At 42.9% G+C, this 18,988-nt stretch overlaps 1 protein-coding gene across 1 annotated transcript in view; it reads right to left on the minus strand.

The window, feature by feature from the left end:
* Nucleotides 1-18,988, minus strand: part of WDR59 (WD repeat domain 59) — an 83,670-nt gene that overhangs the window by 35,875 nt on the left and 28,807 nt on the right. The window contains exons 8-14 of the mRNA XM_065898621.1: nt 18,545-18,661; nt 13,995-14,072; nt 11,681-11,837; nt 6,849-6,928; nt 5,689-5,821; nt 5,434-5,558; nt 1,461-1,625 (exon numbers count right to left, since the gene is read on the minus strand). Of these exons, the coding sequence (XP_065754693.1) occupies nt 1,461-1,625; nt 5,434-5,558; nt 5,689-5,821; nt 6,849-6,928; nt 11,681-11,837; nt 13,995-14,072; nt 18,545-18,661 (855 nt within the window). The remainder of the gene's footprint in view (nt 1-1,460; nt 1,626-5,433; nt 5,559-5,688; nt 5,822-6,848; nt 6,929-11,680; nt 11,838-13,994; nt 14,073-18,544; nt 18,662-18,988) is intronic.

Genomic DNA, 18,988 nt, shown 5'->3' on the forward strand with positions numbered 1-18,988 from the left:
GCACGTGCTATCGGTATAACCTGACATACACATACTGAAGGTAGGCCTGTAAATTGGACCTGGGCTGTCTAACATGGAAGTCATTACCGGACTATAAAGCACATGAAGTGTGGCTAGTCTGGACTGCGATGTACTGTAAGCGCAAAATTCACACCAAAAGTTGAAGACTTAGTACCAAAAAGAAAAAAAAGAAAGAATGTAAGCGATCGCAAGAATTTTTATACCGCTTACATGTTGATATGAGACTTAGTACCAAAAAGAAAAAAAAGAAAGAATGTAAGCTATCGCAAGAATTTTTATACCGCTTACATGTTGATATGATAATACTGTGGACATACTGGATTAAATTAAAATATTATTGAAATTAATTTACCTTTTTTTATTAGTATGGCTACTAGAAAATTGAAAATTACATGTAGTCTGCATCACATTTCTATTGGACAGCACTGAATTAGACCTTTAAAACACTTGCTTATCCTATCATTTTGATACCAATAGAAAAATTTATCTTTTTTGTATGTCCAAACAAGGCAACGAAATGTTCAGACTCCAAGGAAAAAACGTCAAGTACCACAAAATCTGAGTTATTAGCATTTCACAGACCCTTACAAAGCTTGAACAATTTCTTGGTTACCTATCATACCCCAAGAAGACAGAACAATCAAGTGTATATAACACAAACTAGGGAAAAAATGAATAGCATTCAGGTCAACTTGGTGCTGCCAGGATATTTCTGCTATTTCACATGTGATGCTGCTCAGACCGAAAAAGACGTATCTCAGCTCACGGGGCTTTTTTATGAGGATTCCACCTGATTAGCTCTGCATGAACTGACAAATCAAGTTTCTGAATCTGTAAGGGTAAAGACGAGATGCCAGGCTGCACCCCTCCATTCAGGTACCGCCGTCCTATCACACCTCACCTGTCCAGCCAGCCAGCCTCACTCTAAGTAACAACATCTCCTTTTATGGAACAGATTTTTTTTAATGACTTTACATACTTTTTTTCTGATTAGAAAGTATCTTTTAGCTTCAGAATACGTTTTGCCTACAGTTTCCAAATAAATGAGATTGTATTGTATTAACCTGGGATTAACACATAGCTTTAATGAGATCTGTGAGCAGATTATATGCAATTACATAACTGCCTATGATTTATATGCAATATTTCTGAAGTTATATGCAATATCTGTGCAAATTTTTCTGTGGAAGGGTGTGTGGTTTTCATTAGACTTTAGAAGGGGGCGGTCCCTGACCCAAAGAGATTAAGAATCAGCGCTCAATGTTTTCTACACAAAAAGAATACAGCTGTTAACCCTGCTAGGTGGAAGGACACATGATGTCCAAATCTTATCGACTCGTTTTTTCACTCAACTTCACTGCTCGACTCAGACACTGATGCAAATGAGCAGTGCTCTCCACTTCTGACATCAAGGAGAACTTGTGAACACAGATGCCCACCTTGAGCAGCTTCGCTTTCATAGTGGATGTGATGGTGGTGGGGTTAATGAACTGGAAGGAAGGGGCCGCGTGGTTCGGGTACTGTGCAGGGAACTTCACCAGCATCTTGACGCGGTGGTTGCTGCAGTGCACAGACACTGTGCAGCTCCTGTCTGCTGCGTCCATCTGCAGGGGACAAATCAATAGCTGCTTTGGAGAGGAACTGCAAAGGGTCTTCAGATGCAAACAGGTTTAAATAAGATAACTGAATGCTCTAGGTTCCTGGTAACGGAGTGAGAGAGAGTCTCCAAAGATGAATTTGGAAGATGTGGACAACTCATTTTCAAAACGGATTTTTAATTTTAGCACCGATTTAATAAATTCAAAGTGTTTTTGCTTAAAAAAGCTTCATCCCAAAGCTGTGAGATAGGCTGAAACTTGTTATATTTATTTTGAGATGGGAAAATAAAGCAGGAAGATGTTAAAAACCTGACTCAAGTTAAAAGTACTCCTGGAACCTAGGAATAAACCTACCTAAGGAGACAAAAGACCTGTATGAAGAAAACTAAGACACTGATGAAAGAAATTAAAGATGATACAAACAGTTGGAGAGATATACCATGTTCTTGGGCTGGAAGAATCAACATTGTGAAAATGACTATACTGCCCAGAGCCATCTACAGATTCAAAGCAATCCCTATCAAACTACCAATGGTATTTTTCACAGAACTAGATCAAAAAATTGCACAATTTGTATGGAAACCCAAAAGACCCCGAATAGCCAAAGCAATCTTGAGAAAGAAAAACGGAGCTGGAGGAATCAGGCTCCCTGACTTCAGACTATACTATGAAGCTACAGTAATCAAGACAGTATGGTACTGGCACAAAAACAGAAATATAGATCAATGAACAGGACAGAAATCCCAGAGATAAACCCACACACATATGGTCACCTTATCTTTGATAAAGGAGGCAAGAATATACAGTGGAGAAAAGACAGCCTCTTCAATAAATGGTGTTGGGAAAACTGGACAGCTACATGTAAAAGAATGAAATTAGAACACTCCCTAACACCATACTCAAAAATAAACTCAAAATGGATTAAAGATCTAAATGTAAGGCCAGACACTATAAGACTCTTAGAGGAAAACATAGGCAGAACACTCTATGACATAAATCACAGCAAGATCCTTTTTGACCCACCTCCTAGAGAAATGGAAATAAAAACAAAAATAAACAAACGGGACCTAATGAAACTTAGCTTTTGCACAGCAAAGGAAACCAATAACAGGACTAAAAGACAAACCTCAGAATGGGAGAAAATATTTGCAAATGAAGCAACTGACAAAGGATTAATCTCTGAAATATACACGCAACTCATGCAGCTCAATATCAAAAAAACAAACAACCCAATCCAAAAATGGGCAGAAGACCTAAATAGACATTTCTCCAAAGAAGATATACAGACTGCCAAGAAACATGTGAAAGGATGCTCAACATCACTAATCATTAGAGAAATGCAAATCAAAACTATAATGAGGTATCACCTCACACCGGTCAGAATGGCCATCATCAAAAAATCTACAAACAATAAATGCTGGCGAGGGTGTGGAGAAAAGGGAACCCTCTTGCACTGTTGGTGGGAATGTTAAATTGATACAGCCACTATGGAGAACAGTATGGAGGTTCCTTAAAAAACTAAAAATAGAACTACCATATGACCCAGCAATTTCACTACTGGGCATGTACCTTAAGAAAACCATAATTCAAAAAGTGACACGTACCACAATGTTCACTGCAGCACTATTTACAATAGCCAGGACATGGAAGCAACCTACATGTCCATCCACAGATGAATGGATAAAGAAGATGTGGAACATATATACAATGGAATATTACTGAGCCATAAAAAGAAATGAAACTGAGTTATTTGTAGTGAGGTGGATGGACCTAGAGTCTGTCATACAGAGTGAAGTAAGTCAGAAAGAGAAATGTATGCTAACATGTGTTAGCTACTGTATGCTAACACATATATATAGAATCTAAAAAAAAAATGGTTATGAATAACCTAGGGGCAGGACAGGAATAAAGACACAGACGTAGAGAATGGACTTGAGGACATGGGGAGGGGGAAGGGTAAGCTGGGACTAAGTGAGAGAGTGGCAATGAAATATATACACTACCAAATGTAAAATAGCTAGCTAGTGGGAAGCAGCCACATGGCACAGGGAGATCAGCTCAGTGCTTTGTGACCACCTAGAGGGGTGGGATGGGGGGGTGGGAGGGAGATGCAAGAGAGAGGGGATATGGGGATATATGTATACGTATAGCTGATTCACTTTGTTATACAGCAGCAACTAACACAACAATGTAAAGCAGTTATACTCCAATAAAGATGTCAAAACAAAAAAAAAGTACTCCTGGGAAAATCCTTCTCTCTAAAGGAGATGGGGGCTGCTAGGGGCTGGTGAGAGAGGAAATGGGAAGAGGCTGCTAGGGGATGTAAGGTTTCTTTGGGGATGATGAAAATGCTCTGGAAGTAGCACTGGTGATGGCTGCATGGCTTTGTGAATGTACTAAGAACCACTAAATTGTGCACTTTATTTTTTTTTTTAAGATTTTTTTTTGATGTGGACCATTTTTAAAGTCTTTATTGAATTTGTTACAATATTGCTTCTGTTTTATGTTTTGGTTTTTTGGCCTCAAGGCATGTGGCATCTTAGCTCCCCAACCAAGGATCGGACCCATACCCCCTGCATTGGAAGGCGAAGTCTCAACCACTGGACCACCAGAGAAGTCCCTGTAAACTTTAAAAGGGTGAATTTTGTGGTATGTGAATTATAGCTCAGTAATTTTTATTTTATTTTATTTTATTTTTTTATTTGGCCAAGCCACGCAGCATATGGGATCTTACTTCTCCAACCAGGGATCGAACCCACGCCCCCTGCAGTGGAAGTGCAGAGTCTTAACCACTGGATCACCAGGGAAGTCCCTCTCAGTAATTTTTAAAAAGCAGTCCTGGGAAAGGAATCAAGATCTCCTTCTTAGACTAGATCACTGGATATCCACACTGTTCTCAACTGGGACAAAGGGAATATAAACTGAGTTGATATAGATAACCAATTAATCAAGGAATCCTTTATCTCTTTTGATTTCTTGTGCTGCCAACTAGAGATGGCAGCTGGAGGATGGCAAAAAGAGCCACACATATGGGAAATCTGGAGACTCGGATTCAAATAGCTGCTGACCTCGGACAAGTTATTTCATTTCGTAGTGTCTCTGTTTCCTCATCTGTAGAGTGGGGATAAAACCACTTATTGCAGAGCTGTTTTAAAGGCCAAATGAGACAATTATGTAAGTGCACAGATCCAGGCCTACTGTTAATTGAATCTGGGCAAGAGAAAAATTAATCAAGTTTTAAAACTCCTTCACAGAAAGACTCAATTCCCTGAAGCACAGAATTTCAATACCTGCCCAAAAGGAAAAGAGTAAATCTCTCTGTGTGTTAAATGAACAAAGAGGCTTGGTCACCTTCTTAACATGCATCTAAATCTCTGAGGAAATGACCAGCTTACAAGGCAAGATCGTACAGCAAAGTACTAAGAGTCTTGGAGAGTCAGGAGGCTGGCTTCCAAACTCAGCCCTGCCATTAACTTTGCCAGTAACCCCCACCAAAACACTAAACTTTCCAGGAGCTGAGCATCTTCACATAGAGTAAAATGAGGTGTTAGAGCATCTAAGGAGATTTCAAGACATTTGAGCACCAGTTTATCCCTTGGTTCATCTTATGAGAAAATAATAGGGTAAGGGAAAATAATCTGCATTTGTAAAATATCTATGTCCTTAGATAACATAGAAAACAAAAAAGCAAGCACAGAACACTTCCCTGTTACAGCAGCAAAGCTATATTGCTAGCCTAAATCATGGCTGAAATAGTCCCCTCACCCACCAACCGCCAACCGCAAGCGAGAGACAGTTCGCTAAGCCCGAGCACCTCCACGTTCACATTGCGGATCTGCACGTTGATCAGGGAGAACTCCTGCTGCAGAGTCTGAGGCAGGCCCAGCTGCTCTGACTTCTTCTCTTCCAGGAGACTGCTTGGGGGGTCTTCCTTTAAGACTAGCAGGAGAGAGAGGGTAACTTGTTGGAAAAGATTTCTGAAATGGATTCGGAGAGCAGTTCTGGGGTATTTGCCACAACTCGGAGATGCAGAGAGGGGCACCACACCTAAAACAGTGTGACCAATTACCTTCTTCCTCCCCGTGGCTGGAGTTGTGCTGGTGATCTGTATCCTGAGTGTGAAGGGTCTTCTCTGGTTCCGGCAGAAGAGCAATGCTCTCAATGAACTCATCAACACCATCTAAGATGTCATTTGCACAAAGCTGCAACAGAGGGGAGGAGATAGATTTAGGTCTAGAGAAGTCAGTGGAAAGGACTGTCGTGTTTGATTGAGTTCTGACTTAAAAATGGGAATCACAAAGGAGAGAGATGTCAGCCCCAAACAGATACAATCAAAATGAGTTTGCCCATCACCAATTCTCCCTGGTTAAATACACAGGGTAACAGACTCTATTAGTCTACCCTGGAAAATGTTTTATCCTGTTCATAGGTTACGCAAATCTCAGAAAACCTTTTAAACTCCAGCCTTGATGGAGTTATTCAGCCAACCCAAGAGCAAAAATATCATAACCTCAAAGCATTTGGAGCAAATGGTACTTTTTGGAGAAAACAGATTTAAAAGGCAATAAGGTGATGGTATTTGACCAAAATTGCTCATGAATGACTTGGTACTAAGCAGTGTAGCAAATCTGACCCAGCATTTTCTATCCACTCCGTACAGAGTGCTGTATGGGATGCAATACAAGTGAGACAGCGATCCCACCTTCAAGGAATTTAGCCACCAGATGAGAAGACAGAACCCCGTGATGGGGCAGAGCAAAGCAAGGGCCACGAAAGCAGTTCACACAGGGACCACTGTGCTTCATATAAGAACAGATACAATTTATGGGGCCAAAACTGGAAAGGGCTTCACTTAACAGGTGCTGTTGATGAACGTGGAGAACTCCGAACACTGCCTAGTGCCAGGGCAGATTTTCTAGCCCATTTATAAGAGAATGAAATGAAGCCCCCAAGCCACTTGCTCAGTATGCTAACCCAGACTACCTTAGACCAGGACAAGAGGAAAAGAAGACATTCAGGGGCTTTAAAGCCTTCAAGGGCCGAATACTGAAGTGGGCTCTTGAATACCTCAAAGCCTCAGTGTAGCATACACAAGCCACTCGGCCAACCAGCAAGTATGTATTAAAATGTCCATTACGTATCCTCTAACTTCTTCAACTACCAAATCTTCTATCTTAAGTTTCTGGTGTATCCGGTTAACATTCCTCCACAGCATCACTGAATACATACCCTCTGCATCTGGGAATCCACCCGCCACATTCTCAGGGTCTGATCCCGTGACCACGTAACCAGTTGGTAGTCCTTGGACCCTAGAAATCACCAGATAGGAATCATGGAGGTTTTTCTGGATTCAACATCAAGTTTCTTACAGGTTGCGATGGGGTGAGATTCATTCATCCATTCATCCATTTAACAAATATTTATGAAACATCTCCTATATGCCAGGTACTGTTCTAGGCACTAGGGCTATAACGTGAATACAAGAATCTCTGTCTTGGGCTTCCCTGGTGGCGCAGTGGTTGAGAGTCCGCCTGCCGATGCAGGGGACACGGGTTCGTGCCCCGGTCCGGGAAGATCCCACATGCCACTGAGGGGTTGGGCCCGTGATCCATGGCTGCTGAGCCTGTGCGTCCGGAGCCTGTGCTCCGCAACGAGAGAGGCCACAACAGTGAGAGGCCCGCGTACCGCAAAAAAAAAAAAAAAAAAAGAATCTCTGTCTTTACAGATCTCACATTCCAATGGTGGAAACAGATAAACATACAATAACATGTCCGGTAGTGACAATGTTATGAAAAAATAACATGGAATAAGAGGATAGAGACGGACAGGGGAACTATTTTTAGACAGGACTTCCCTGAGGAAGTCACCTTTGAGCAGAACCTTATTTTTATTTATTTATTTATTTTTGCGGTACGCGGGCCTCTCTCGTTGCGGAGCACAGGCTCCGGACGCGCAGGCTCAGCGGCCATGGCTCATGGGCCCAGCCCCTCCGCAGCATGTGGGATCTTCCCGGACCGGGGCACAAACCTGTGTCCCCTGCATCGGCAGGCGGACTCTCAACCACTGTGCCACCAGGGAAGCCCTTACTTCTTTTTTAATAAATTTATTTATTTATCTTTGGCTGCGTTGGGTCTTCGTGGCTACACACGGTCTTCTAATTGTGGTGGCTTCTCTTGTTGTGGAGCACGGGTTCTAGGCATGCGGGCTTCAGTAGTTGTGGCACGCGGGCTCAGTAGTTGTGGCTCGCAGGCTGTAGAGCGCAGGCTCAGCAGTTGTGGTGCACGGGCTTAGCTGCTCCACAGCATGTGGGATCTTCCCGGACCAGGGCTCGAACCCATGTCCCATGCACTGGCAGGCAGATTCTTAACCACTGCGCCAGCAGGAAAGTCCTGAGCAGAAACTTAAGTGAAGTGAAATAATAGCTCACAAATTAGCAAGCGAAGGGTGATGCTGGGATTTAACGTCTCACTGAACTTTCACCTCCACAAATGTTCTTCCTTTTACGTGCTCCAGAGGAGCTGGGGATGAATAGGTTGCTTGTAAAATGAATTGTTTCAAATGCATCGTGACATCTTACTGTTTAAAATAATTTTTTGGTAAGGAAATGCATCTCTTTATAAAAGGAATAATCAATCTTTAATGTTCTTAACTGACTGAATTGTATTTTCACACGATAGGTCTGGTCAAAGGGAAATTATCCTATCAATAAAAAGGTCCAAGGTGCTTTCTGAAAGAGCTTTATGAAAGATCAGAACATTTCAGGGTAATTCTGCAGTATCTAGAATCTTCTTTATGGCCATCTTTAGAGAGCAAAGAATCTAGAAATAATTTCATCCATTCCCTCATATTATGGATGGGGAAACTGAGGCAACAAAGAACAGAGTGAGTGAGGGCCAAAGTTCCTTCTCTGTGTCACTGCCTTCAACCAGGCATTCATTCCTCCATGTTTTAATACATCCCTGTGTACAACTATCAAGACAGCAACTATTCTGAGCTACTACCTGTCATGAGAACCACCATCTAGCCCATGTTCGTAACAACAATTTTCTTTTCTTTTTTTCTTTTTTGGCATCACTGCATGGCTTGCAGGATCTTAGTTTCCCAACCAGGGATTGAACCCGGGCCCTCGGCAGTGAAAGCACAGAGTCCTAACCACTGGACCACCAAGGAAGTCCCAGCAACAATTTTCTGACTCCACATCCAGCCTCTTTTCATGTCCCTGACTTTGAAGAAAAGTTATGCCTAATTCCTTTCTAAACCCAAATCCTCTACTTGGGTCTTCGGCCCTATTCCCTATTTTCAAAGGGCCTTTGCTTTTACACCTACTCCCTTTCTTGCCTCTTCTCCTTGCCTTCAAACAGAGAGGGCAGCAGCTTCCTCCAAGGAATTTAGTCTACTCCTCGCCTCTGAAGGCAACCTCACTCACAAAACCAGTTCGTGCTGCCTCTGCTTCCGCTGTCTTACAATCAGGCTTCCCTCCTCAATCAGCTTTTGGAACTGGTCTCTTAATGATCGTGTGGCTTCCTATTTATACCTATTTATATAATTAAGTGCTTCTCTCTTACTTTGCATGGAGATCCTTCAGCAAAACCCAAAACCAATGACCTCCGATTCCTTCACGAAGCATCCTTTTCCTTGGACCACAACATCCTGATTCTCTTCCTACCTCTGAGAGCTCCTTCACCACAGTGAAAAACCAACATCAAAGCCTGACGTGGTCCAGTAAAAACTGACTAAGAAGACATGGCAGTAAAAAGAAAATGGAACACCATTAGGTTGAGAAAGAAGTAAAATATAAGAATACATGCAGATGGGGACTTCCCTGGTGGCCCAGTGGGTGAGACTCTGGGCTCCTAATGCAGGGGGCCCAGGTTCGATCCCTAGTCGGGGAACTAGATCCCGCGTGCATGCTGCAACTAAGAGTCCGCATGCTGCAACTAAATAAATAATTTTTTTAAAAAAAAGGAATACATGCAGGATGACTACATTTATAAAAGGTTCAAAAACAAACAAACCTAAACTATTTTTAGGGATGCAGAAATGGGTGGTAAACTGTAAAAATAAAAACAGAAATCACTATTGTAAATGTTAGGATAGTGTTTACCTCTAGGAAAGGGAAAGGATTGTGATCGGGAAGCTTCCGGGTTCTAGCAATGCTTTCTTTCTTGTAGTCACACAGATTTTCACATTATAAACTCTACATGTTTTATGCAATTTTGTATATATATCTCACAATAAAAAGGAATTTTAAACACCTATAACTTGTACTCAAAATTTCACTACTGGCTAGACAGCCCCAATTTATACAATTCACCCTGCCAGCTTTCACCCTGCCAGCTTACAGGTGACACAGACAACTGAAAATGGGTTGCTAAAAACTTTTTATTTCAGTCCGAAACTACAGGCCAACCTCTTGCTGCCAGACCATGGGGAAACTCTATCATCTCTTTTCAATGGCAAAATGCAGGACAAAGAGTTGAAAGATGAAGTCAAGCATGGAAATTGATGGGATAGAGACCAAGCAGCCTCGTGTTTCTAGAAGCAAGTCAGATTATGGAAATGAAGATGGGAAAATTAAGAGCATGATCAAAAGATTCCTTTCAAAAACAGTCCTAGGGACTTCCCTGGTGGTCCAGTGGTTAAGAATTCGCCTTTCAATGCAGGGGACGTGGGTTCAATCCCTGGTCGGGGAACTAAGATCCCACATGCCGTGGGGCAACTAAACCCGTGCGCTCTAGAGTCCCTGAGCCACAACTAGAGAGCAGCCCGCGTGCTGCAACGAAGACCCCACGTGCCACAGTGAAAGATCCTGCATGCCACAACAAACATCCTGCGTGCCGCAACTAAGACCCAATGCAGCCAAATAAATGAATAAATATTTTTAAATAAATAAAAATTAAAAAAAACAAAAAAAACTATCCTAGAAGAGGCTTGTGAAGGTCACAAACGAGCTGGGATAAGATGACTGCTCTAATCCCAGGTCCACCAGAGACCTCTCCTGGACTCTGGACAAGTCACACCACTCCACTGCCCGGTTTTCCTTTTGTGATATGAAAAGACCATGAAATATACTTCTGGTCTGGAAAACATTTAGAGAGTGTGGCAATAAGATCTCAAGACAAGGGAGGTTGAAATTAAGTTTGCATGGTGCTTTGGTGGAGAAAGTGAGGCTGAGGGCTTCCTAACCCCCCTTATACTTATGATGCATGAATGAGGGCTAGCTAGATTAAGCTGCAATAACAAACAGCCCCAAATCTCAGGGGCTTAATGCAAGGCTCTCCTGCTCTCTCTACACATTCACCTCACCCCCACCCTGGTGGGAGCAGCGCCACATGGAGTTTCTCCAGGTACCTCGGAAGAAGCAGAGAGGGTAAATAATTGCACACTGGCTGTTACCACTTCAACCCAAAAGAGACTGCATCACTTTCGTTCATGTTTCAAGATCCAAGCAGGTCACGTGGCCAAACCTATCTTCAAGGGGTTGGGAGGTGAAATACCACTGTGTGCTTGTGAAGAGAACTGGGAATACGTGGTAGGTGGTACTGACGATGACCTTGCATCTCCCTCATCAATAAAGGGGGAAGGGAGAATTCCTTGGCAATCCAGTGGTTAGGACTCCACGCTCTCACTGCCAAGGGCCTGGGTTTGATCCCTGATGGGGGAACTAAAATACCACAAGCCGCACGTTGCACCCAAAACAAAACAAAACAAACAAACAAAAACGGGGGGGAAGGAGCAAGTGCCAGGGATTTCTGAGCGTGCGATGACCCCTGAGTTTTTCAGCTCTAGAAATGATCCAACAGCAAGGCTACCAACCTCTCCAGATCCCTTCTACAGAGGAGAGACACTACACAGAACACAAGAGGATGGACCTGGGGGGAAGAAGCACAGCCACACACGCTATCACCCACCTACGATTAAAGGGGGAGGTTCCCTGACTCCCGCTCCTAAGCCAGCCCTGTTCCTGCATCCTCCCCTCTGATCATGGGGCCCACCCCGACGGGAGCTGTTGGTGAGCAGGGCTCAGGAGGAAATCAGTTGGCGGTCTCCCTCCCACCCACCTTCCTTCTGTTTCCTCCACTGGAATTCCAGCACCACATCATCATGACCTACGAAGGTATGGACTGGCGTGTTCAAGTCAAAGACATTCCACAGGAGCAGGCTGTTCTCCCTCCGCAGCTGGGGAACCATCACGGTCACCAATCCATTGCTGAAAGGCTGTGGCAGAAGAGGGAAAAGCAGGCATTGTTCCAGGGAGAATCCGCTGAGTCTTGAGTTACCCACGTTGGAATTCTCGCCTAATTAAAATAAACTGGATGATGGGAGGCCCCAACCCACCTGGGGAACATTTTTCCAAATACCGTCAGTTGACCATCACATCTACCTTTCATTTGCTTTCCTTTTTTTTTTTTTCTTTGCTGATGGAAGGGACCACAGCAAGTAAAAAATAAAGCTAAGCCAAATACCTGGAGAAGAACATTTCTTAATGTAAAATAAGCAAATGGCTCTAGGGGTTGCACACGGGAACACCCCGGCTCCTCTCCACGAGTTCCCTCTGAGAGTTATCGAGTACATCCCCAGAATGAGTGTGCAAAGCACACTGAGGGTAACCCCAGACAGCAAACAAACCCCGCCATGTAGAAATGCACCAGAAGCACACCATCCACGTGGAGCAGCACCTTCCCACTGCCCCCAAGACCACAGCTCTGCAGAGGAAAACCTTCCAATTTCAGGACTGACACTTTCCACTTACAAACACCCAATCTGCGAGGTAGCTAAGGGGCTCGTTTGGTTGACAGGCAGACTCTGTTCTTTAAGGAATTAAGCCAAGTCCACCTAAGAGCACATTTATTTTCTCCTGCCCTCTTGGCAGCACTCCTGAGCTTTCCTGTTTGTTTTTTAAAGCAAACATATTAATCCAGAGAAGTATTTCAATTCACAAGAGCAAAGCCTGACTTCCTCCCAAGTGCTCCCAGATGCGAAGGCCAAGTAATACCCCAATTCTCTTCTTCACGCCATGATGCAGCAGGTGGCAGCCTAATGCATAAAGATCCCTCCATTCATCCCTGTGCTCCCTTTCAAGTTGACACTGAAGGAAATATATTATCTCTGATCAATTATCCATCTGGCAACAAAGTTGGAATGTCGGTAACAGCCTATCCACTATACTTGTAGCATTTTGTGGTTTATACAGCATTTTCATAGATGATTTTTTTCCAAAGGGAAAACATATTGTACAGGTACTAAATGCCACCGAATTGGACACTTAAAAATAAGGAATTTTATCACAATTTTAAAAAAGAGCAAGGCATATTAAACACTATCATTCATGTTTGACATAGGAGGAAACTATTACTCAAAAAACACAGGTGGCTTGCCCAAGGCCACACAAGTATTAAATGGCTCATTACAGCATTATTCACAATAGCCAAGATACAGAAACAACCTACATGTCCGTTAATGGATGAATAAATAAAGAAGATGTGGTACATATACAATGGAATATTACTCAGCGACAAGGAAACCCTGCCATTTGTCACAATACGGATGGACCTTGAGGGCATTGTGGCAAGTGAAATAAGTCAGACAAAGATAAATACTGTATGATATCATTATACGTGGAATCTAAAAAGCTGAACTCATAGAAACAGAGTAGAACGGTGGTTACCGGGGGTTGGGGGTGGGAGAAACAGGGAGATGCTGGTCAAAGGGTACAAACTTCTGGTTATAAGATGAATAAGCTCTGGAGATCTACTGTACAGCGTGTGATTATAGTTAATAGCACCATATGATATACTTGAGAGTTAAAAGAGAGTAGATCTTAAATGTTCTCATTGCAGAAAAGAGATAGTAATTATGTGACGATGGAAGTGTTAACAAATGCTACAGTGGTAACTGTTTGGCAATATGTAAGTGTAACATATCAACATGTTGTATACCTTGAACTTATGCCATGTTATGTGTCAATTACATCTCAGTAAAGCTGGAGAAAAAAATTAAATGTCATTGCCAAGCCCTAAACCAAGGTCTTCTGAATCTAAAGCCAGAGTTCTTTCCACCACGATCCACTGACCTCCAGCCTCTCAACCCTCCAGCTTACCCTCTTCCCCTCCCTTACTGACCACCTTCACACTGCCCAGCTCCCCAGCCCAGCTAGTCTAACACTTCTAGTATAGAGTCTCACCCAATGACCCAAGGGCAAATTTTAAAATAGATAACAGCTTTTATGCCGTCATTACCACCTTTGTCCCACTTCTAAACCAAGACAGAAGGAGAAAATTGTCTCACAAAAAAATAAGAGGAAATGTCCCTGGCCCCTTCTGTCCAAAACACCTAGATAATGTTTCCGAGCAAGAGGTAGGGCATCTCACTCACAGTGTATCTGGCCTTCCAGACAGGCACCTGGCAAGGGAGAATATTGAGGTATTTCCGAGGCTGGCGGTAATCCCAGAACTGGAAGAAAGAAAGCAGGATAATTTGTGAAATAAATGCCATTAAAAAAACCCAAAAAAACTCAACTATCAAAATAAGCATATCCGGGACTTCCCTGGTGGTCCAGTGGTTAAGAATCCTCCTTCCAATGCAGGGGATGCAGGTTCAATCCCTGGTCAGAGAACTAAGATCTCACATGCCGCGGGGCAACCAAGCCTGTGTGCCACAACTAGAGAGCCCGCACACCACAACTACTGAGCCCAAGTGCCACAACTAGACAGAAGCCCATGCACCACAATGAAAGATCCCCATGACTCAACAAAGATCCCGCGTGCCACAACTAAGACCCAATGCAGCCAAATAAATAAACAAATATTTTTTTTAAAAAACAGAAAAGAAATAAGCATAGCCTTCAAACTCCATGCTTTCTGTCCTCTAAGCGCATTTGAGTCAGCCCCCATGGCCATGCTCCCGTAACAGAGACACACAGGAAACGCCCCTTTCACACTTAGAAACATTATAGGAGAAACAAAGACTTCTGTGAACACATGAGGATCACTCCTTGAGGCAGATCACTGCCAGCCTGCCTATTAAACTACCTTCACAGTTGAAAGGTAGAAGTGACAACTTTTCATCCTGTATCACTTCACACCACATAGAGTAATTTAACTACTAAATTAACTACCGCTATTGCTAGTAGTTAAAAATGTACTGACCGCTGACTGCATTTCAGACAGATGCTTAGAGCTTTAAGAGTTTCATCCCATCTAATCCTTACAACAATCATACAGTGGGTGTTATGAATCTCTTTTTCAAGGGTGGAAGCTAAATTACTAAACAATGTAACTTGTCAAGGCTACGCAGCAAAAAGGTGACTGCGACTATTTGGGGCCCAACCACTCACGTCCACTCTTCCACCCACTCCAACACGGAAGGTGCAGGGAACACACAGGTGAGCCAGACAAAAACTGAGCCTTAGACACGTCTATGCTTTTAACAGAAAAACAAACACACTTAGAGCTCAAGCATTTGCCATGAAAGAAGGAAATGGCAGAGCACCAAAGGCAGGAGGGCCAAGACTGAAACTCTGAACTATCAGGTATTAAGGAACTATTGTCAAAAACAGGTGACAGGGGCTTCCCTGGTGAGGCAGTGGTTGAGAGTCCGCCTGCCAATGCAGGGGACACAGGTTCGTGCCCCGGTCCGGGAAGACCCCACATGCCGCGGAGCGGCTGGGCCCGTGAGCCATGGCCGCTGAGCCTGCGCGTCCGGAGCTTGTGCTCCGCAATGGGAGAGGCCACAACAGTGAGAGGCCCGCGTACCACAAAAAAACAAAACAAAACAAAACAGGTGACAGGAGGGGACTCCCCTGGCAGTCCACTGGAGGGGGCACGGGTTCATTCCCTGGTTGGGGAACTAAGATCCTGCATGCCACACAGCACGGACCAAAAAAAAAAAAAAAAAAAACACGTGAGAGGAACCCACCATGTGACCCAGCAATCCCATTCTTATATGTTGGCCCTAGAAAACTGAAAAGTTCTGTTCACAGAAAAAAATCAGTACACGAATGTGTACAGCAGCTCTATTCACAATTACCAAAAACTGGAAACAGTCCAAATGTCCTTCCACAGGTCAAGAGATAATAAACTGTAGTATATCCATATAGTGGATTACTAACTCAGCAATAAAAAGTATATGAACTACTGACTCTTAAAACGACTTGGGGGACTCTTAAAGGCATTATGCTGAGTGAAAGAAGCCAACCTCAAAAGTTACATTCTGCACGATTCCATGTAAATGACATTCTCATAAAGACAAAACCACGGTGATGGAGAACAGATCAGTGGTTGCCAGAAGTTAGGGGCTGGGGAGGGTGGAATTATATAGGTATAGCATGAGGCAATTCTTGTTTCTTCTGACAATTCTTTTTTGCTGAATTCAAGTCCCATATTCAACATAATAAAATTGTTAAGATGTCATTTCCATCTAAACTGCTTTTGGGTTTCCCAGACGGCCACGGGGTAAACTATGACTTGCTCCCTCAACTTATAAAAGAAGGAAAACTAGAAATAATTAGGTATGCTTGGCATTCTCCATATTTTCAATTAGCCCAACACTTTGTAAATGCTTTCCTGTTACCAGGTCCACCCTATGCGAAAAACTAGCAAATAAAAGAGAAGTTCAACCTCCCTGGGTTGATTATATACAAGTAAAATATTATTACTCTGAATGCACTTCAGCAATAGTTTACTTTTCAGGTTGGACAAAAGTATATTCATGTTCATTTACAAAGACCGGCATGATAACTACTAATAAAATTAATCCTTTAAAAAAAAGATTTTGCTTCTAGATTTAAATATGCTCATCAACTGGTGACAGTTATGTCAGATAATTTATGGGATAAATAGAGGACCCTGGAAAAAGTCCTTACTGTTCATAAAAATCTCTTATTCTCAAGGCCATCACTGATGGGGTCTTATGAAATGATTACGTTATAGTTGAATGGAGGACTTCGGTCTATTTCAATGTGATAAAGTTGGTTATTATGATAAGTTAACCAGAGCCATGCTGCCTCCTACCCATAGGTAACTTCTGCTTTCCTCTTACTATTGCCAAAGGCCTCTGCTCCAAGCTAGGGATCAAAAAGAAATTTTTCTGAAGAAATGTCAGAAGATCCTCGGTCAAGAACCAGGTTCCTGACTGACATCACAGGGAACAGCCTCTGGGTACAGGTTTCTCAATATGGCTCCCCTTATACCATGAACATGTCAGAATGGACAAGGGGATTGGGTCTGGATTTCCAGGACTCAGTCTGGAAGATGGCAATTTTGTAAAATAGCCTGCTTACCCCAAGATAAGGAAAAAAACAACTGGTTATCCAAACTGACATGAACTAATTTCATTACAGTTCATGTTCTATTTTTAATGGCCATAGAAGAAAAATCCTTTTCTTTCTTGATCTAGCTCTAACCCTCAATACAACAGTTTTACAGTTTACAATCTACAATGTGAAGCGAAACTCATTCAACGGTATCTTGTTCCAGCAGACCCCTTAGAATTCACAAAAGACAAATAGAATAAAAATTATTGTTACAAATTATAAGCTAATAAATTGTCAGATAAACTAAAGAAAATGATTATGTAGGAAAAAATGGCATGCATTGAGCCTTATCAACCAATTACTAAAAACAATGGTTGACTATTATAAGTGCCTCTAAACTGCTTCATTTTTTACAATTATGTTGTTTGTATATGTTCAATAAAAACTGTCTTCCTACCAGGGTATAGTGGAATAAATCAAATACCATGCCAAAAATCTCATTTAATTCATAAGCTAAGCCCACTAGTAAGGAATAAGGACTGTGTTTCACATGTGGAAACTGGCCTGTTATCTGCTTTATTACCTATGGAATCGGAGCCTTAAGGGTAGTAAAGTTGTCAGTGAATATTGACAAACTTGGGGACCTCAAAGAAAGAGAAGGAGGTGAATCGGATGATTTCTGGTTCCTGAAGTTGGGAAACAAGCTGAGGGGTATGGGGACAAACACTTAAATTCCAAACAAACAGAAAAACCACTGTTGGCACATAAGAATAAATTACAACCCCAGGGGATTTACAAACCTCCAGAGAGAAGTTAGATTTTAAGCCTGAGTGTACGATTCTAGCTTTGCTAACCATACCAAAAAGACGTACATGCCTGTGTAAATAAAACAAAGCATTAAATTGCTGAAGCTGAATCCTAAAGCTGCTAAGCAAATTTCTGTGGTCAAATCTCTGTCCTTCCAGGCAGAGACCTGATCATATGCAGGAACCGTGGGGCATGGCTAACTCTGTGCCCTGCATCCTTTTGAACAAGGGTGCATATCACATCCCACAGTCAGAGAGGATAAACAAACAAGAAACACTGAGAGAAACCAAAAATAACAGGGTCACTGACATACATAAATCCTTGAGCATCTCCTGTAAGTCAGAGAATCTCTAATAAAACAACTCCATCTCTACTTGCGAAATGCTGATGATCGAAGACGTCCTAACTTGTGCAGATGTGATAATCACGTGAGAAAATTGCTTTTTCCACCCCAGACTAAAGGTAAACTTGGTAACTTTAATGACCATGTGGGCTTTTCTCCTTTATTTGTTTATCTGTTGTGTTTTTATTTTGATGAGCCAGTCCTGAAATGGGACTTCCTGACAACTTCTTGGCAAGTAAACTTCTTTTCCTTTCTAGATGTTTTTGTCTCTGACTTCCTTTCACAAAGGGAAAGAAGAAAAGCCTCTGAACAAATGCCAGGAGCCATATCAGATACGTGCTACTACATCACTCCCGCTGGACCACATAACCAGGTGTACTTGCCCAGCTCCCCAAAAAGCACATGCACCCCTGAAACACGTGCCATGCTAACCTACTGCAAATTTTCTCCTGAAGAAAGTGCTGACACACCCCTGATGCCTCCCAAACACGCTCCCCCAACTGCCCTGGGGATGCCGCTCACCTTGACAGAGTTGTCTTGACTGGAGGTAGCAAGAATGTGCTCGCTGTCTGGGTGCCAGTCCAGGCCGTGGATTTTGGAGAGGTGGGCTGCAAGATACTCCACTGCTGTGCTGGGTTTCTGCAACAGGATCAGCAACGAGAGTTGTCACTTCAGAAGGAACTCATAGTGTCCACCATATAACAGTCTGCTGGGTGCCGAGTGGGAATACAAAAATACTCCCAGAGGAATTCCCTGGCGGTCCAGTGGTTAGGGCTCCGCGCTTCCACTGGAGGGGGCGCAGGTTTGATCCCTGGTCGGGACACTAAGATCCTGCATGCTGCACAGCGCAGCCAAAACAACAAAAAAAAACTCCCAGAGACCATCTCTACTCTTAAGAAACTCCGCTTTGTTGCTTTTCTTTTTTGCGGTACGCGGGCCTCTCACTGTTGTGGCCTCTCCTGTTGT

This window comes from Phocoena phocoena, chromosome 20 (assembly GCF_963924675.1).
Source record: "Phocoena phocoena chromosome 20, mPhoPho1.1, whole genome shotgun sequence".
Classification (NCBI taxonomy): Eukaryota; Metazoa; Chordata; class Mammalia; order Artiodactyla; family Phocoenidae; genus Phocoena; species Phocoena phocoena.